The sequence below is a fragment of the Notothenia rossii genome, assembly GCF_949606895.1.
Source record: "Notothenia rossii genome assembly, chromosome: 3".
Taxonomy (NCBI): Eukaryota; Metazoa; Chordata; class Actinopteri; order Perciformes; family Nototheniidae; genus Notothenia; species Notothenia rossii.
The window spans coordinates 62,209,754-62,230,360 of record NC_136901.1 but is presented as its reverse complement, the minus strand read 5'-3'; the positions used below and the strand labels follow the sequence as shown (position 1 = coordinate 62,230,360).

The following is a 20,607-nucleotide window of genomic DNA, read 5'->3' as shown; positions in this document are numbered from 1 at the left end:
CCAAATCTCTTAAAAAGGGGCTGCAACGGATCTGATACAGACTGATCCAGATTTGAACACTTCTATGACATCACAGAAGTGGCGCTACGGCTATTGGGACAACTCCACCAATCAGGAGGAGACAGCCAGCGCTGGAGACGCTGTAGTACATATGCCAGGCCTGTAGATGGTGCTGTTCTCACAGAATCAGCCCATGCAAAGACAGTGTTAAATTGAGCAAAATGAGGAATGGCTAAAATGCATGATCTGTTTGGTATTTTGAAAAATAAAAAGTATAATTATGCCTTATATAGGTATGGTCCAACACTATATTATTCAAATATAGCATTATAGGTCCACTTTAAGATTTGAGATTCAAGATTCAAGAATTGTATTATCACTGTTAAGGCACAACTAAATATATGTTGTGCTGGTCCCGTAGGTGCAAAATACTATATATAGAATAAAATAGCAATTAAGAATAAAATAAATGAAATGTCCCTTTAACCTGTTAAGCCCCATAGCCCCCGCCGGCGGCACGACCGTCATCGGCCTGATCACGGACGGCGACGAGACGGCGTACAGAGAGGAGGTTGAAAACCTGACATCTTGGTGCCAGGATAACAACCTCCATCTCCACGTCAGCAAAACCAAGGAGCTGATTGTGGATTACAAGAAGCAGCAGGGAGAGGGACACACCCCCATCGCCATCAATGGGACTACGGTGGAGAGAGTCAGCGGCTTCAGGTTCCTCGGTGTTGTTAGAAATTAAAATCAATGTTTTGATGGTATAATGTAGCTTAAACATACCGTCAGTTTAAATGCTGTTTTATACTGAAAAAAAACGAAATTCTCGTGCACAACCACTCTTTAAGCTTTTATTCTGAAAATCCTTCATCTCCGGTTAGCATTTAGCATGTGGGTAATATACCATTTCCTATAGAGGTGAATTTAGTAGCAAAATGACATGGAGTGTTGCACACCGAAACCTACTGATTTAACACTAAAACTATAGACGTCGAGTAGGGTGCATCAAAAAAATCATTTTTAACCTGCTGATCTGTTAAGGGGATAAAAATGTTCCAATTCATGTTGTAATAACGTATGCAAAATATTTTTATAATATGAGGTGATTTAGAGGTGCAACGGCCATCATCTTTTATGGCAAAAGGGGGTAACCAGCATACAGTATATATGCATGTGTTTACCTTTTGTTTATTTTTTATCTACTTTAATATTACTGTCATTACCAACACATTGTGCATAATGCACTCTAGCTACAACTTCCATTTCAACATTCAACATAATGTTTATTTGGTAGCCATGCTAACCTGAGACAATCGAGGACAATGCTAATGCTAATGAAGCACAATTCTGTGAGGCAAAAAGACTCCACCCTTGATCTGAAGACATTTGAGGTAATCTACTCTTTATTCTTTGTGTTGGTGTACTTTTATTAAGGATCATTGCCATATGAGTTGTACTTTGGTATATTTAATGAGTAAAATAAAAATGTCTATCAGTTTTATGTAATTTTGTGTTAATTACATGCAGCTAGCTACTGTTTGCTAGTCATCCTGCTAACATTAGTTATTTGTCTAAGGTTCGCCTGTGTGCATGTTTTATGTCTTATTATAAGTGAGCATGTAGTGGGCTTGCAGATCTGCTATTTTTGGCAAGTTTCCCCTCTGAATGGATGCTAAGGTTCAAGTGGATAATGCATGCTAAGGTATTTTTTTAATTTTATTTACTAAGGTAAATTTGTAACACTATCCTTATTCATCATTTGACTGTAGAAAACAAAAGACTAATACATTATTTTGTGTTAAACCACTTTATATTTTCAGGCAATCTAGACCACTACCTGCCCCAGTATCCGGCTCTCATAAGATGCTGCCCTCGCCCATAGGCTCACGCCAGAGGAGCCGTAGCCTGGTCTTCGGTCTGGGTGCCAGCATCACCAATGCGGATGGCATGATTACTGGGGCCAAACTGCCAAGTGGTCGTCAGATCTTGCGGTGCATGCTGTACAACTGTGATGTGCAACTACATGACAAGCGACCCGGTATGAATGGAGCCTTGTCACGCTTCATGGCAGCCAAAGTAGTCCTGGAGCAGGTGCGGCCATTTTACGCCAAGGCCAATATCCCAATGGTGAGCGATCGGGGTGCGTGCAACAAGATGGTGGAGCTAGTTGACGTCAACAACAAGCTGCGGCGCATTCCACAGGCCAGGCGCTCCAGTAAGGCTACAGCTCGACAGGTGGATGCAATGGAGCGCAGGCTAGATTCAACATTCCCACTGTGGTCTCCAAACGCAGAGGAGAAGATCCGCAATCCAGAGGACATTGCTTTCCTGGCTAGCATGAAGGGAGACAGAGTGGCCACATTTGGCGCATTCGACGCCAAGTTGCAATCCAAGGTAAAGCGGCGACAGAAGCGTGAAGCTGGGGCAGCTGCCCGGCAGTCACACTTTACCAGTGAGCAGCAGGAAATGAAAGTGAAGTCCAGAATGGCGATGTTGGAGAGCGAAAGTGATGAGGATAGCGTTACAGATGAAATAGCCACTCTACCGGCTGAGAACACACCCCCTTGCAAGCATAAGAAGACTGGCACCACAGCCTTCATTCCACCCGACATCCTCAGCCGGCCAAGTCTCGTGTCACTGGCTACACGGTTGAAGATCACACCGATGCAGCAGGCTGCCTTCACGCGCGGCTTGATCACAGAGTCGGGCGGCAATTGTGCAAATATTTCAGCATCCTACGCGACAGCAGATCGATCACGCCGCCAAGTGCTGGAGGTTGTCAATAAAGAACACCAGAAGCAGTGGACACCATCTCCCATGTGCACCCTGCACTGGGACAGCAAGTTGACACCGACGCTCAGCAATGTGCGCCAGTTGGAGGAGCGTTTGACAGTGGTGGTTGGAGATGCGGAGTAGCTCAAACTGCTTGGTGTGCCAGCATATACAAAGGTGAAAGACGAGGCGTGCGGCGAGATCATCGCCCGCCTGACATGCAAGCTACTGCAGGACTGGTGCTGTGCCGACCAGGTTGTCAACATGGCATTTGACACCACTGCATCAAACACAGGTCATCTCACAGCAGCCTGCATTGCCATCCAGGTCTCACTTGATAGACCACTGCTTTGGTCCGGGTGCCGGCATCACATTGGTGAGGTGCTCCTCAGCCACATCTTCACTAACCTCAAGGTGGAGGCATCACGCTCACCAGAGGTTACCTTGTTTAAGCGTCTACAGGACAACTGGAACTTGTTGCCGCACAAATACAGTGGCCCATTGTCCCGCTACATTACTGCCAACGCCGAACAACCGTTCCTGGGCAAGTTACGTGCTGAACTCACTGTGTCTGCTGCAGCAGTAATAGACTACAAGCGAGGCGACTACCATGAGTTTGTGCAGCTGTGCCTTGTCTATCTGGGTGCAGATGATGCAGCACAGACTCCAGTTAACTTCCAACGGCCGGGAGCTCTGCACAAGGCACGCTGGATGGCCAAGCTCCTCTACACTCTCAAGCTGGCTTTGATGGAGCAGCATATCGCCTTGCTTCCCCAGGGCACCATCACCACACGGCAGCAGGTGCCGAAGATTCGGGCGTTTGCCAACTTCATTACGCACATCTACGCAACATGGTGGCTGACCTGTGACACAGCCGTAGATGCCGCATGGAATGACCTCAAACTCTACCACAACCTGTACACTTACAAGTCTGTTGACGAGGGCATTGCAACCTCGGCCATGAAAGCACTGGAGAGGCACCTCTGGTACCTGACCGGTGAGATGCTGCCCCTGGCACTCTTCAGCAACAAGGTGCCAGCTGATGAGCGGCGTGCACTTGCGGATGCCATCTTGGAGCACAAGCCAGATGATCTTCCCATGCGAGCCCCACAGCAGCGCTTTGGCACTGGTTTCGGCAAGCCAAAGTTTCCAGTCCTCTCGCCGACCACCAGGTTGGCCGACCTCGCCAACCCAGACTGCTGGTTTGGAATGCACCAGCTGCACATCGATCCAGCATTTCTCTCACTCACTGTAGAGGATTGGGCTACCAGTGCATCATTCCAGGCAGGTGTGGTGAATGTGCGTGCAATCAACGTCGTGAATGACTGTGCCGAGCGTGGAGTCAAACTCACATCAGACTTTGTGGCAGCAGCCAAGAGTGAGCAACATCTGCAGAATGTGCTTCAAGCAGTTGAGCATGACCGCTGTGAACAGCCCAATCTTCGCCGCTGCAAGCGCAAGCTGAACACAGTGAAGGACTAAACTAATGACATTGAATTGAATTGAATTGAATTGACTAGGACTACATTTTCAACCATTTTGCAGTGATGTTCAATACAAATGTCAACGTTTCTTCTTAAATAAACACATTTAGGTCCTTTCAAAAACATCTTCTCGATAACTATTTGTTGTATTTTTGAGAAATTGCCATGTTATGTTATCCATAAATGGGAGTTCTAAAAGCACCGAAAATGGCACTTTTTGGCAAAATGGCAAAATTTGACATGCTGCGTTGCGCCTCTAAATCTGAATGAAATTTCCTCAAACTTTGCACAAATCATTTGTATAGACATTGGAACAAAATGCAACACCTAACAGTTTGATATTTTGAGATTAAATCTTTTGCATTGCATTTTGATGCACCCTAACGTCGAGATACTACCATGCCGAATATTAAATGAAGGTACAGTTTATTTGAATACGTTATTGTTTACAGACGTGGGTAGAATGTGGCAACATCTGGAACTCCCAGAAATCAAAATGCCGTGAAGTATTTGCAGCATTTTTAAAGTATGAATTACAGCCGTAAAATTGTATTAAATTAAAAGTGATGAAAGAGAATATGAGGAGAAGAGGCGTGTTTAAGTATATATTGAATGTACGATGTCTGAATCCTCCGTTATGAGCAACATGGAAGATCGTAGGAGGAATACCCCCTGCAACGCCAACCGGCAGATGAGGAGGAGCCACCAGGGGGTATTTAACAGCTAAAAGTGTGTTTCTCTGGCTCTTTTTTTCACCCCTGACCCCCGAGAACACAGCTGTTTTTCTCACTGAAAATATTCTGCTTGTAACATAACCGCGCCTTTTTTAAATTAAAGTACCCATTTGAACCTTCTCAGAGACTCAATTTGTCTCCTTTTTTAAAGCTTTTCTCCTGGACGCGAGAATAACGAAACAGTTATCAGTGTCCACATCACTGAGGACCTGACATGGACTCATCACACTAACACCATCACCAAAACAGCTCGACAGCAGCTCTTCTTCCTCCGCAGGCTGAGGAGGTTCAACATGGACTCCAGGATACTCTGCAACTTGTACAGGTGCACCATAGAGGGGATCCTGACCTTCTACAGGTGCACTATAGAGAGCATCCTGACCTTCTACAGGTGCACCATAGAGGGGATCCTGACCACAGGTGCACTATAGAGAGCATCCTGACCTTCTACAGGTGCACCATAGAGATGATCCTGACCTTCTACAGGTGCACCATAGAGATGATCCTGACCTTCTACAGGTGCACTATAGAGAGGATCCTGACCTTCTACAGGTGCACCATAGAGAGTATCCTGACCTTCTACAGGTGCACCATAGAGAGGATCCTGACCTTCTACAGATGCTCCATAGAGAGCATCCTGAACTTCTACAGGTGCACCATAGAGAGCATCCTGAACTTCTACAGGTGAACCATAGAGAGTATCCTGACCTTCTACAGGTGCACCATAGAGAGCATCCTGACCTTCTACAGGTGCACCATAGAGAGTATCCTGATCTTCTACAGGTGCACCATAGAGAGCATCCTGACCTTCTACAGGTGCACCATAGAGAGTATCCGGACCTTCTACAGGTGCACCATAGAGAGCATCCTGACCTTCTACAGGTGCACCATAGAGAGTATCCTGACCTTCTACAGGTGCACCATAGAGAGCATCCTGACCTTCTACAGGTGCACCATAGAGAGTATCCTGATCTTCTACAGGTGCACCATAGAGAGCATCCTGACCTTCTACAGGTGCACCATAGAGAGTATACGGACCTTCTACAGGTGCACCATAGAGAGCATCCTGACCTTCTACAGGTGCACCATAGAGAGCATCCTGACCTTCTACAGGTGCACCATAGAGAGGATCCTGACCTTCTACAGGTGCATCATAGAGAGTATCCCGACCTTCTACAGGTGCACCATAGAGAGGATCCTGACCTTCTACAGGTGCACCATAAAGAGGATCCTGACCTTCTACAGGTGCATCATAGAGAGTATCCCGACTGGCTGCATCAAAGCCTGGTTCAGCAGCTGCACCGCCCTCAACCTTAACAGAGGTTGGTGAAAATTGCACAGCACATCACCAGGACGGAGCCCAGCACCCCAGCCACAAACTGTTCTGTCTGCTGTTGTCTGGCAGGTGGAACCGCAGCATCAGGACTAAAACCACCAGACTCACAGGCCATAAGACTGTTAAACACCTGAACTCTGTAATGAACATCCATAAACATTCATCTGGCTGCAACTTAGAAATTATTGATCTAATATATCATATTCAATCACTTATATATAGACTCTTATTGCACAATTTCACTAATTTGTTTTGTATTTACTTGCACTATTTTTTCAGTTTTATTGTGTTGCACTGTTTGAGGAGCCTGGGACCTAAGATTTTCATCGACATAACTAAACTGTAGCTATTAACCTATAACAAATAAAAGCCTTGAACCCTCCATGACACCCCGCACTGTGCAGCTCCTTCAGCGACAGGCTGCTGCGCGGTGTCTCACACACACAGAGAGAGAGAGAGAGAGAGAGAGAGAGAGAGAGAGAGAGAGAGAGAGAGAGAGCAACCACCACGGCCCCTGGTAGACCCCCACGCACACAACAACAAAACTTAAGACTAAGACACCACTTCTTACTGCCAGTGCCACATGTTCATGCATGAACTAATGTCAGTTCATCAAGTGTAGGAGTCCATGTTCTCCTGGAAATAGTTTTCCATCAAGTTATAACTTGATAACACACACATTACTATTAGTTCATAGATTATATATATACAACTGTGTGCAATATACCCTCGTGCAATCATTTTTCATCCGTAAACATCACCAGCTACTTCTATATTTTGATATGGTGATTATTTTTAAATATACTGCTACTTTTTTTTTTTTTACCATGGTGTACTTATCTGTTATTTGTTGTTTGTTTTACTTATTGTGTTTTTATTATTAAAACATGTGCCTAGTTTTTAATCGTATATGTAAGTCTACTCTTTTTAATTATTCCGCACTATACTCTTGCTGTTGTAATACCGTAAATGTCCCCACTGCGGGACAAATAAAGGAATTCTGAATTTGGATTCTGATGTTCATCAAGCCAAAAAGCACAGTTTAAAAAGACACAGTTTGACAACTAAAGAACGGATGATTGGGGGACTGTAGCTTCTTTCTATAAGTCATAGACTGCTGGAAAAGTCACATATATTCAAACCTAATACAAACCTAAAAATAGAAATGTATAAATAATTGCAGCATTCTTTGGTAAACTATTACATTCTCTCTCCTGCAGCAGATGTGATCCATTTCCTCTTGACTGTGATGGATGGATCGCTCCTCTCTGAGCGTGGGCATTCTTCAAAGTAGCTTGCTACAAGTTGGAGACAAACAGAATACTAAAAGAATCATTACTTTTCGCAGGAGGGCTTGTTGCCTTTTCTTTAATAACCATCGAACAACATAGCCTGTAGTAATTAAATACAGACCTGCAATTTCTACACACGTGTACATGCTATCATAATGTCCTTTCAATTAGTTAATCTTTGGAGTCTTAAGATACATTATCAGAATTAGATTCAGTGTGTTAAACAAACCATTGGCAGCAACCGTTTCTTACCAGTTCTGGGAGGGCAGAGACATCACACTTCAAAGTGAAATGAGATCGGTCTTCATGGCCGTGCTAACCTGGTATTCAGAAAAAAAAGAAGACCCCTGTCTCAACTAGGGCTGTACACGAATATCCGAATATTCGTTCGTTGGAGTATTATTCGGGTTTCAATTTCGTTATTCGGATTTTCGTTTTGTTTGTTTTTTCGTTTTTTTCCCGTTTTTTTTTCAAATTGAATGTATTGAAATCTCCAATATCAACGTAAGAGCTTGTGCCTCTTCGGGGGGTGCTAACACTAAACATTATCGTTTACTTTCTCCGTCTTTATATGTAGATATTACTTTTCTCCGTTAATCTCCGTCACGTTGTGACAACAACTTCCTGTCAACTGGCTGCTGATTACTACCGAATATCCGGAGCCCGAAAAATTCGGTATTCGGGACAGTCTAGTCTCAACTTCACTTTCTCTTATTTGATGTGGCAAGGTTGTGGATAGTACCTGGTACTTTTTTTTATTCCAAAACGAGCTGGGCCGATACAAGAGGATTAAAACACGACAGGTCCATTATCTCCTGCAGTGCTCAGGCTTGTTCAGTGTGACAGTGACTGGCTGAGGGGGTAGCTAAGGCTAACTGTACCACTTCTGGATGAGGACACTTCAGGAGGTCATTTTCTGACTTTGACACTAAGCATTGATTTGTTCAATGTGCTGTACTTTAAAACCCTTTTCACAGATTACAATGACTGAAATATACTTTAAAAGGACCAGTTTAACCTTTTGAGAAATATTCTGAGTGTGTGAATATTGTTGTTAATCATGGCTTTATATTCAGCTCCACATTGCTCTGAGCTAAATGCAAATGGCAGCCTGCTTACAGGCCCACAAAGACTGTTAGCATGTTGATGTTTACATCATAATGTTTACCATGTTCACCATCTTAGTTCAGCAAATATGCATTTTCACATACGCAAATTAGCACTATGCAAACAGTACCACTGAGCTTCGACGGGGTCTGAATAGTTTTGCAGTGTTAAGCATGTCATTTTGATGTGATGATGCTTGATGGAAGTCAGAGGATCGCAAAAAGTAGTGAAACTCTTCACGCGGAAAAGCTACATGTCTATAACACATTTCATAACAATCCAATCAAAAGATTTGGGAAGACAGTAGGCAAGATCCTCAGCTCGATGATTGGATGGTTTAGCCGCAATGCATGCTGGGATTTGGTGTTTATGTGCTGTGAAATCTGAAAACGTTTTTTAAAAATAAAATAATACTTTATTCCGAGTGTGCTTGCTTTTCTCTTTGAAAGTCATCACATAACGGCATTGTAATACATGGTTCGGCTGCATTAAATATTACATATCTGCCATAGTTCTCTATTTATAGAGCCCTGATGAGAAGACTTCTAGACAAACAGGAGAACTGCCGCCAAAACTGAAAACGTGACGTGGATCATAAATATATAAGCAATTAAACAACATCTTACATTTCTTTTCAAACAATACGTCTCCTCGCAGTATCAACACTAATTCGGCTGACTTTTATATTTGATCCAATTGGTAGATAGGCTGTATTTACACCATAACGGTGCAGAGCTGATATAAACTGACACCTGGTGGTTGAAGCACGTTATTGAATTTTATTATTTTATTATTAGATATTAATAGGATCCCTATAAAGTATATTCATTACTGGTTATTCTCTACTAATAGTTAATTAAATACTGTATATAATGACTATTTTGCACATCCCTTTCAAGATTTCAAGATGTTCTAAGCTAAGGTTTATTGACATATCATATTATACACAACTACGGTGTAGTTATGCAATGAATGAAAAACTTGGGTCGCAGGTTCCTCAACAGTGCATTACAAGACACCTATCAATATGTGTGTATACCTCCACCATCAAACTGTCATTCTGCACATTTCTTATATTATCTACATACATCTTATAAGAGTATAATACATACGTATAATATCAGTTAAAATAAATGCTTAAACATAGTTAACATTGCAGGAAGCAATATATTAGACGTTAAGTACTTGTCAGGCTTAATATTTATCTGTAGATACAAATGTCACTGTGTGTGCTGCGTGCTCTGCATGTGTGACCATTAAAGAGGGTTTCATCCCTCCATATTCTTCTTCTATACCCCCAAAGCTTTTTTCTTATTCAAAAGAAGACCTTAACCTAAAGTATTCTTTAATGTTTAAATTAAGGTGTCCCTTTCTATCAGCTCTGCACCGTTATGGTGTAAATACAGACTATCTACCAATTGGATCAAATATAAAAGTCAGCGGAATTAGTGTTGATACTGCAAGGAGACGTATTAAGAAATGTAAGATGCTGTTTAATTGCTTATATATTTATGATCCACGTCACGTTTTCAGTTTTGACGCCAGTTCTCCTGTTTGTCTAGAAGTCTTCTCAGCAGGGCTCTATAAATAGAGAACTACGGCAGATATGTAATATTTAATGCAGCCGAACCATGTATTACAATGCCGTTATGTGATGACTTTCAAAGAGAAAAGCAAGCACATTCCGAATAAAGTATTATTTTATTTTTAAAAAACGTTTTCAGATTTCACTTCACATAAACCATCCAAATATCGAGCTGAGGAATTTCTGTCTGTTTCCGGTTTTGTTTATGACGGATGTATTTTGTTATACACACATTCCTTCACATTTACATTTTAATTTGCATTAAAGTATTTTGTGAGGCCTTCTAACATGTTTTTAAATATAACTACGGTTGTAGTTGAAGAGTTTTTAAATGAACATGAACCGAAGCTGTTGTCTGGCAACGCAATCGCAGAATGTCACGTCCCTTAATTCCACATCCACACGCATGGATTAACATTGATTTAATACATTAATGTAGCCTTTGTTTCTGCTAAAAGAGGTGTCGACCAGCTGGGGCAACAAGAAAATTGGCGTAATTGAGTGTGACTATTACAAAATAAATCATTATTATATTAATATTGACAATAACAACCGACCGCCAGTGTAGCATTTGCTTGGCATTTCCGGTTATTTCTCCACTGGTTAACATGGGTTAACAATACCGTGTAACTGTCACATTTGAAGGGACGAAATCGTGACATCTTCATGTCTCCCAGCATGGTAAATCGTCACATGTTCACGTCTTGCCGTGATACCGGGTTGGATATTACTTCAGCCCGGTTAACATGGGACCGGCTCGTTCTCTGCACCCATGACACATTGGTGCAGAGTTGCATTCATGCAAAAGCGGGCGTGGTTAAATCTAAACTGGAAAAACGATAAACGTTCCCAAGGCAGGACAACTTCACACAACGTTTGTTTCCTGCAGTAAATTTAGCACTGTAAGGGAATATTTCTGTCTTACTCATAAGATATTTAACCTTATTCTGTGTGTTGACATTTATGACCATCCCTGCTTCTAATCTCCCGTAAGGAATGTGTTAATGCAGTCGTATGTTGATACTATGTTTTATGGCCTGACCTGGTGGGGACAGGGGGGGTTTTACGACTGTGAGAACGCTGACTTTCAGGAAACCCACCTCCTCTGAGTTGGATGCCATGCTCACTTGGCTCCACGGCATACACACACACATTGAGGGAATAACACTCTCACACTTACACCCTCTGTCAGCCAGGGGAAATGGCAAACTTAGAAACCCTGCCGCAGGGGAACATTTGGGACATCAACGAACAAACACACTGTGAAGCAGAAAAGTGACAGTGACGGCAGAGATGTGTACAGCGCAAACACCCACACTTTACATTGAAAGGTGAAAATATCTGCAGATGTCATTAACACAAACTGCATGTGTGCAGACTAATTAGCTGGATCGTGTGTGTGTGTGTGTGTGTGTGTGTGTGTGTGTGTGTGTGTGTGTGTGTGTGTGTGTGTGTGTGTGTGTGTGTGTGTGTGTGTGTGTGTGTGTGTGCGTGCGTGCGTGCGTGCGTGCGTGCGTGCGTGCGTGCGTGCGTGCGTGCGTGCGTGCGTGCATTGGGGAGCAGCAGTCTGTCAGGATGACTAGAGCGTGTTGTAGTGATTTGTAACTCTTAAGTTATGTCGGTTGCTTCGCCACTTTCAATTTAAAGCCTTTTCTTAACGAGTTAACCCCAGATTAATGACACACACACCCCCTCCGCCCCTTACTCATTCTAATCATTACCCCACCATGCCAGCCCTCACACCTTCAAGCTTTGTTTCTGACAGCCCTTTTCCCTAAAGCAGCGGAGGGTGTAGGGACTGTGGGAGGGATCTGATTCTGTTTTTTCACCAGCAGGCGCACACACTACGAAATGAGAGAAGTGAATGCTCCACTGCCTCCCACGCTTTCTCCCCCTCTCAGTGTTCCTATATTGCTCTGCCTTTAGGGAATAGACAAACAGCAAAACATTATTTTCTGTGTTTTCCGATTCGCGCTTACTGGAAAGTCTCTCACAATTGGAGGGAAGGAGCTTTAATGGCATGTCCTGTGTCACAGATGAAATGTAGCGGATAATGAGTGGAGGCCGAGTGACACTGGCGCTCTGTTTCTTCATGGAATGTGTTTGATTCTCTTTACCCCGAGTATCCGTTCTCTTCTCAGATCCCTGCCGGCGGCTATCACACATCAAACATCCTGAGAGGAAGGCCCCGGAGCCACTGGAGGGGAGAGAGGGGTTCAAAGGTTAGAATCAAGCCCTCAATCCAAAATCATCTACTCTGCACTCCTGCTACATTTGTCTCACCATACTACTGAAGACTGGAGTGTGTGTTGTCAACCATCAAGCATCAGCCCTAGCCTTCACTAGCTGTTATAATTCAGGGTCGGGTTTCTCACATTGATATAACCACTGTAACACCTGACTCTTCGGCAGCGAGCTACAATTCAGGGCTTGAAGTGATTTGACCTGATGTTTTGCTGGTTTTATGAGTTGACTACTTAAGAAGTGCAGTATAGTTTTTCATTTATTGACAAATCATGGTTTTAAAGGCGTACATTTATGTGAATATATACTAGAAATTATACAGCAAATCAAACAAGTCAAATGGAATATAATAGCATTCATTAAATAACACTAAGCATTTAGATGGCGCTTTTATCCAAATAATAATAAATACAATAAACCATAAAGATTCAAACTAAGAACAACAAGAGCAGTGCTGACATATTGATTTCAGACAAGCAATATCATATCATGTTAGCGCTGCTACATAAGTTTAACTCTTATTGTATTTATTATTCACAAATGAATATGCGTAACAGCTGGGTCTTGAGTCTGCGACAGATAAAAGTAGTCTCTCTGCTGTCATGATATCAATGGGAAGCTCCTTCCACCATTTGGGAGCCAGGATAGCAAAAAGGCCCACCTTCATCTGTGTCATCTCTGAGTAACACGGCGCCCCGACGCGATCCGGAGCCACTAGGATGACTGACAGACGTTCTTGCCTCACTCTCCCCAGGAGAGGGAGACACAGCGGTGGAAAGGCGTGGAGCAGCTTTCTTGGCCATGGCTCGTGTGTGAACGTGTCCACCCCCAAGGGCGGATCGTCGCTCAGAGCCATGGAGAACCACAGGGCACAGTGGCTGTTGTGCCGGCTGGCGAACAAGTCCACCTCTGCTCTCCCGAACTGGGCCCAGATCTGCTTCACCACCTCTGGGTGAAGCTCCCACTCGCCTGGCAGGGGGCCGCCCCTCAACATGAGGTCGGCCCCCCTGTTCTCCAGTCCCGGGATGTGGAGGGCTCTCAGAGATAACACCGCCTCTGAAGCCCATAACCACAGTTTCTCCGCTGTGGTCAACAACGCGGCGGAGCGGACTCCGCCCTGCCTGTTGATATAAGCCACTGTGGTGCTGTTGTTGCTCCTGACCAGTACATGTCTCCCCTAAATTATGGGCTTGAAATGCTGGAGGACCAACACTACTGCCCGTAGCTCTAGGAGGTTGCTGTGCCGTGTTTCTGTTAGAGACCAGCGCCCACCGAAAGCTCTCTTCAGGCAGGTCCCTCTCCATCCTGTTCTGGATGCGTCCGTGAACACTGTGATGTAGGAGGTCACCCGTCCCAGTGGAGTCCCCCTCCGGAGGTGATCCGGGGACCCCCAGAACCGGAGGTTGCCCTCCACTGAGGGGGGGCTGGTCACCAGACGTCGTTTGTGCCTCTTGGGATCTAAACGCAGGCTGGAGAACCACCTCTGCAGGCGGCGCATATGCAGTAACCAGAGTGGGACCACAACGTGAGCAGCCGCCATGAGACCCAGAGTCTGCATGATAGTCAAAGCTGTCACTGTTTTCTCCTGTCGCAGCCTGCAAACCGCCCGAAGCAGGGACGCACGTCTGCTCTCTGACAGGGTGGTGTGCACATTTTTAAAACGATTTTTGGTCGAGCCAAAGTGCTGTACATACAATAATAACATTTTACAATAAAAACACTTTACAACAAATACAACAGCAAAAAAAAAAAATCACACACAGGGAAATGTCAGGAGGGGCAGAGTGTTCCAGAGCCTAGGGCCAGTTGCTGAGAAGGCTCGGTGCCCTCGGGTTTTGAGCCTGGTCTTGGGCACTATCAGCAGCAACGACTTGGTCTTGGCCAATAGTCGTATTTTAAAAAAGCAGGTCTTGACTACGGTGCTGACCTGCTTATCAAATTTAAAAGCGCTATTGAAGGTCACTCCAAGGTTGAGAGAACATGGACAGACAAGAGGTGCTAAGAGAAGTACACATCTTTTGTGATGCTTCAGAGCAAGCCTACGGCTCCGTGGCCTACTTACGATCAGTAAATCCCCATGGAGAGGTACAAGTATCTTTCATCATGGCCAGGTCACGTGTAGCACCAACAAAGCAGCTCTCTATCCCTCGGCTAGAACTGGGGCGCAGCTCTCACTGGCGCCCAGCTGAAGAGGCTACTTCAGGCCGAGTTGACACTCAAGGTGGAGGAAGTCATCCTTTGGTCCGATTCAACTACAGTACTCAACTGGCTTCAATCCACATCCTGCCACTTCAAAAAGTCTTCGTCTGAACCAGGATCTCAGAAATCCAAGAAATCACAGACTGTAAAGCCTGGCGATACGTGGACTCAGCCAGTAACCCAGCCGATTACATTACCAGAGGAAAGACGCTAAGAGAGCTAGCAAACCCAAACAGGTGGAGCCAGGGCAAACCCAAACAGGTGGAGCCAGAGCATTTCTACTCCTGCCTCCAGACGAGTGGCCTTCCTACCCGTAGTCAAACACCACAGATCAACTGCAGGAGGTTACAGAGTTAAAGCGTTTTGCCATATGTGCTATGGCCATCTCCCAAACAAGGGCATCGACTCCAGATGTCACACTGTTCCGTACTTGGAGTGATCTAGTGGAGGCCAAAGCCAAGGAACTTCACGGGGAGGCCAGGCTTGGTGACTTATCGTCAACTGACTCTCTTACAGCAGAGATGTACACCAGGGCGGAGCAGAATGTTCTTAAACAAGTTCAGCTGGACAGCTTCACAGAAGAATACCCTTTACTAAAGTCTGGCAAGCCTATCCCTTCTAGCAGTCGTCTCCTATGCCTCGCGGCTCAGTATGACATAGACTGCAAACTTATCAGAGTTGGAGGCAGACTCCGGCAGGCAGAGGACCTTGATCCGACAGTTATGCACCCAGTTGTACTTAACCCCAGCCATTCGTACACCAAGCTTCTCATTCAACATGTTGATGCTCTTCTCTGTCACCCTGGACCTGAGAGAGTGTTCGCCGAGCTTCGCCGTACAGTATGGATCCTGCGTGGACGAGAGGCTGTTAGGCGGCACCAGCACAGCTGTACCGAATGCCGTAGATGGAAAGGAAAACCTGCTTCCCAACTAATGGCTGACCTACCTGCCTTTTACTCAACTGGCATGGATGACGACGCAATGAGAAGCGGTGGGGTATTGTGTTCAAGTGCCTCACCACAAAGGCAGTTCACATTGATCTACTTACCTCTGTCGATACAGACTCCTTTTTAATGGCCTTCAGAAGGTTCATTGCCAGACGCGGAAGGCCATCAGAAGTCTACTACGACAATGGAACCAATTTCAAAGGTAGAGAAAGAGAGCTCAGGGAAGCATTCGCCAATATGTGTCCAGAACTCCAGCAGCAACTGGCGAAGCAACGTGTAAGTTTTCGCTTTAACCCACCAGCAGCACCACACTTCGAGAAATTCACTCCATCAAGACTGCTCTGTACACTACCATTGGCTCTGAAAAGGTGAGTGGTGAAGTGCTCATGACAGTTCTTACTGAAGTTGAGAGCATCCTAAATGCAAAACCCTTAGGGCAGGGGTATCCAAACTTTTTTCACTGAGGGCCATATACAGAAAAATATGCGAAAGGTTGGGCCACTCACTAAAGTTAAGGTATATCGCCTCACCTCTAGTGTATTAACAGTAATAAAAATCAATCAATCAAATGTAGGTAAATCATTCTTGATAATTTATTATACTTAAAGAAAACACTTTATACATCACATCTTTCTATGTATGGGTATTCATTTATCTATTTTCAAATAAAATCAATCAAATGTAGGTAAATTATTCTTGATAATTTATTATACTTAAAGAAAAAACTTTATACATCACATCTTTCTATGTATGGGTTTTATTTTTTTTTACAAAAAGGGTTGGCAGCTCATTCTCAAAACTGCAGCCTCAGATTGCTTCTTTGTCAGGATGGGGACCCCCTTCACAGCCCTGTATAAAGAGGGAAAAATAACAGGACAAGGGAAAGGGTAGGCTTTATTTAACCTAGTTATGCAAATAATTTATTGCGGTTGTTAACACATCAGCTAACGTTTTTTAGAAAAATGTTATCAACTTTAATTGACTGAATTTATTAAGTAATTGGGCTTTTGAACACATGAATACTGTGTAATATATTTTAACTCACCTAAAATGGGAACACCGTTGCACTTAATGGGAGCAGTGATGCTGCGCTCTGGACTGAAGGATGGCTGGCAGGTCAGGAGTAAGTTTGGTGGTTGAGATGCGAAGGATATCACAGAGATGGCTGTCAGTCATTTTGGTTCTCAATCTGCTTTTGTTCAGAGTTAACAGAGAAAATGTTTGCTCGCATATGTATGTTGTGCCAAACAGACTCGTCATTCTTTTTGCGTGGCGTCGCATCAGAGGAAACTTGGCCTTTTCCAAGCTCTGGTAGAAGTCGGGTAGGGAGAGGAGCTGATGTTGATTCTTCAGAGAATCATCACGCTGCATTTCGATGAGTTCTAATTACAGACTCTCTTCCACTTCTTCTGCATCCATCAGGAAGGGAGTTGAGAACAGCTTGATTTCTTTCTCAATGAGAGAAAAATCTTGGAAGCGCTGATTGAATTCTGTCATAAGAGTTGTGATCACAGACACATACAGGACTGTCTCAGAAAATTAGAATATTGTGATAAAGTTCTTTATTTTCTGTAATGCAATTAAAAAAACAAAAATGTCATACATTCTGGATTCATTACAAATCAACTGAAATATTGCAAGCCTTTTATTATTTTAATATTGCTGATTATGGCATACAGCTTAAGAAAACTCAAAAATCCTATCTCAAAAAATTAGAATAGTTCCTCAGACCAAGTAAAAAAAAAAGATTTATAACAGCAAAACACAATCAAACATTTGAAAATGTCCATTAATGCACTCAGTACTTGGTTGGGAATCCTTTTGCACGGATTACTGCATCAATGCGGCGTGGCATGGAGGCAATCAGCCTGTGGCATTGCTGAGGTGTTATGGATGCCCAGGATGCTTCAATAGCGGCCTTTAGCTCATTAGCATTGTTGGGTCTGGTGTCTTTCAGCTTCTTCTTCACAATACCCCACATATTCTCTATGGGGTTCAGGTCAGGGGAATTTGCAGGCCAATCGAGGACAGTAATGCCATGGTCAGTACACCAGTTACTGGTGGTTTTGGCACTGTGGGCAGGTGCCAGATCATGCTGGAAAATGAATTCCTCATCTCCATAGAGCTTTTCAGCAGACGGAAGCATGTAGTGCTCTAAAATCTCTTGGTACACAGCTGCATTTACTCTGGGCTTGATGAAACACAGTGGACCAACACCAGCAGCTGACATGGCTCCCCAAACCATCGCTGACTGTGGGAACTTCACACTGGATTTCAAGCAACTTGGATTTTGCTCCTCTCCAGCCTTTCTCCAGACTCTGGCGCCTTGACTTCCAAATGAAATACAAAACTTGCTTTCGTCTGAAAAGAGGACTTTGGACCACTGTGCAACTGTCCAGTGCTTCTTTTCCTTAGCCCAAGTCAGACGCCTCTTCCGTTGTCTTGAGTTCAGAAGTGGCTTGACCATGGGAATACGGCTATTGTAGCCCATTTCCCGGACACGTCTGTGAACAGTGACTTTTGATACCTGGACTCCAGCTTCAGTCCACTGTCTTTGAAGCTCCCCCAAATTCTGGAAGCGACTCTTCTTCACAATGCTGTTAAGGCTGCGGTCATCTCTCTTGGTTGTGCAGCGTTTCCTGCCACATTTCCCCCTTCCAACAGACTTTTTGTGGATGTGCTTTGAAACTGCACTCTGTGAACAGCTTGCTCTTTGAGAAATTTCTTTTTGTGTCTTACCCTCCTGATGGAGGGTGTCAATGACGGTCCTCTGGACAGCAGTCAGATCAGCAGTCTTCCCCATACTTGTGATTTAGTTTACTGAACCAAGCTGAGTGTTTTTCAAGGCTCAGGAAACCCTTGCAGGTGTTTCGAGTTAATTAGACGATTCAAGTGATTCGTTGAACACCCTACTAGTATACTTTTTCATGATATTCTAATATTTAGAGATAGGATATTTGAGTTTTCTTAAGCTGTATGCCATAATCAACAATATTAAAATAATAAAAGGCTTGCAATATTTCAGTTGATTTGTAATGAATCCAGAATGTATGACATTTTTGTTTTTTTAATTGCATTACAGAAAATAAAGAACTTTATCACAATATTCTAATTTTCTGAGACAGTCCTGTATTTCCCCTTTTTAGCAGAGAGGTCGGCCTTTGGATGAGCACATTTGATTTCGGACAGCGTAGGGAAGTGCGCAAGGTTGAAGTTGCTTAGTTGTGTCTCAAAAAGACGAAGCTTCGCACAGAATGCTTTCATGTGTGCATAAAGTTGTGGTACAAGCTTATCTTTGCCTTGTAGGCTCTTGTTCAGTGAGTTAAGATGACCAGTAAGATCAACTAGAAAGGCCAGGTCTGCCAACCATAGAGGATCACTCAGTTCATGAAGAGGTCGGTCCTTCTCTTTCAAAAACTGGTCAATTTCTGATCTCAGGGAATAAAACCGCTTCAGCACGGAGCCGCGACTAAGCCAGCGCACATCACAATGATAGAGTACGTCCCCGTATTCAGCATCGACATCAGATAGGAAAGCTTGAAATTCTCTGTGGTAGAGCCCTCGTGCTCGAATTATGTTGACAGTTTTCACAACTGTGGTCATCACATCGCCAAGCTGGACTGTCTTGGCACAGAGAGCTTCTTGGTGGATGATACAGTGCAATTTTACAGCCTCGCCTCCACTCTCTCGCACCTTGGCGCACACCATAGATGCCATTCCTTTGCGCTCGCCTGTCATAGCGGGAGCCCCTTCCGTTGCAACTCCACACAGCTTGTCCCATTTAAGTTGCATCTTGTTAATTGCACCTGACACGGCTTCAAAAATGTCCTTACCCGTTGTTGTGCCCTTTAGACTCCGAAGATCAAGCAGCTCCTCCGTAATGCAAAAGTTATCGTCAACTCCCCGCAAAAAAATTAACAGTTGTGCGGTGTCTGTGGCATCTGTGCTTTCATCACATGCAATCGAGTAAAAATCAAAAGCACAAGCTTTATGTGACACTTGATTTTGTATGTTAGCTGACAAGTCTTCGATTCGCCGCACAATTGTGTTTCTGGACATGCTCAAGTTGTTGAATTCCTGCATCTTTTCCGGGCACATTATTCCAGCGACTTTAATGAGGCACTGTTTAACGAAGTCACCGTCTGAGAAAGCTTTCCCGTGGCGCGCTATGAGTTGAGCTACCTCATAGCTAGCTATTGTAGCATTTTCTTGTGTTTTGTTAGCACGGTAAAAGTACTGTTGTTGAGCCTGCAGGTTAGCTACCATTTGCTTGACTTTCTCCTCTCGCTCAGCAGCAGTGTAGGACGTGAAGGTCGGATGCTTGGTTTCGTAGTGTCGTCTTACATTGTACTCTTTCATCACTGCAACCGTTTCATTGCAAATCAAACAGACACATTTCCCCCTGACTTCTTTGAAGAAATATTCATTTTCCCACTGTGTTTGAAATTTTCTGCATTCACTTGCTATCTTGCGTTTCTTTGGTTCTGCCATTTTGTCGTCGCGGATTTTTTTTATTCGAAACTTTTTTTTGTGGAGAAGCTGCATTAGGACTGCAGCTAGTGAGTAGCTCCACCTACTGGTCAAACTAAGAACTAGAATACAGTCAAGTGCAAGTTTCATGTGTGGGCCACATTCTATTCTATTTTTATAATTTGCTGCGGGCCAATAAAAAATGGATCCCGGGCCGCAGTTGGCCCGCGGGCCGTACTTTGGACACCCCTGCCTTAGGGTATGTCTCTTCCGACGTGGCTGATGTTGATCCTGTGACCCCTAACTTCCTGCTCATGGGTCGAGCTGACAGCTCCCTGCCCCAGGTGGTATATCCTGCATCAGAACTGCTAGGGCGGTGAAGATGGAGACATTCACAGATATTGGTTAATCTTTTCTGGTCTGCCTTCGTGA

At 44.1% G+C, this 20,607-nt stretch overlaps 1 protein-coding gene across 4 annotated transcripts in view; it reads left to right on the top strand.

Annotated features, from left to right (window-relative positions):
* Positions 1 to 20,607, top strand: part of LOC307032491 (uncharacterized protein) — a 68,822-nt gene that overhangs the window by 33,595 nt on the left and 14,620 nt on the right. For 2 of the 4 annotated variants that reach the window (XM_079670482.1, XM_079670481.1), the window contains exon 3: positions 496 to 3,046. The exons of 1 other annotated variant lie outside the window; for it this stretch is intronic. In XM_079670482.1, the coding sequence (XP_079526608.1) occupies positions 1,870 to 2,922 (1,053 nt within the window). In that variant the 5' untranslated portion in view covers positions 496 to 1,869 and the 3' untranslated portion in view covers positions 2,923 to 3,046. Of the gene's footprint in view, positions 1 to 495; positions 3,047 to 12,457; positions 12,539 to 20,607 lie in introns of those variants that run through there. One more of the 4 variants, XM_079670483.1, reaches the window with a different exon arrangement.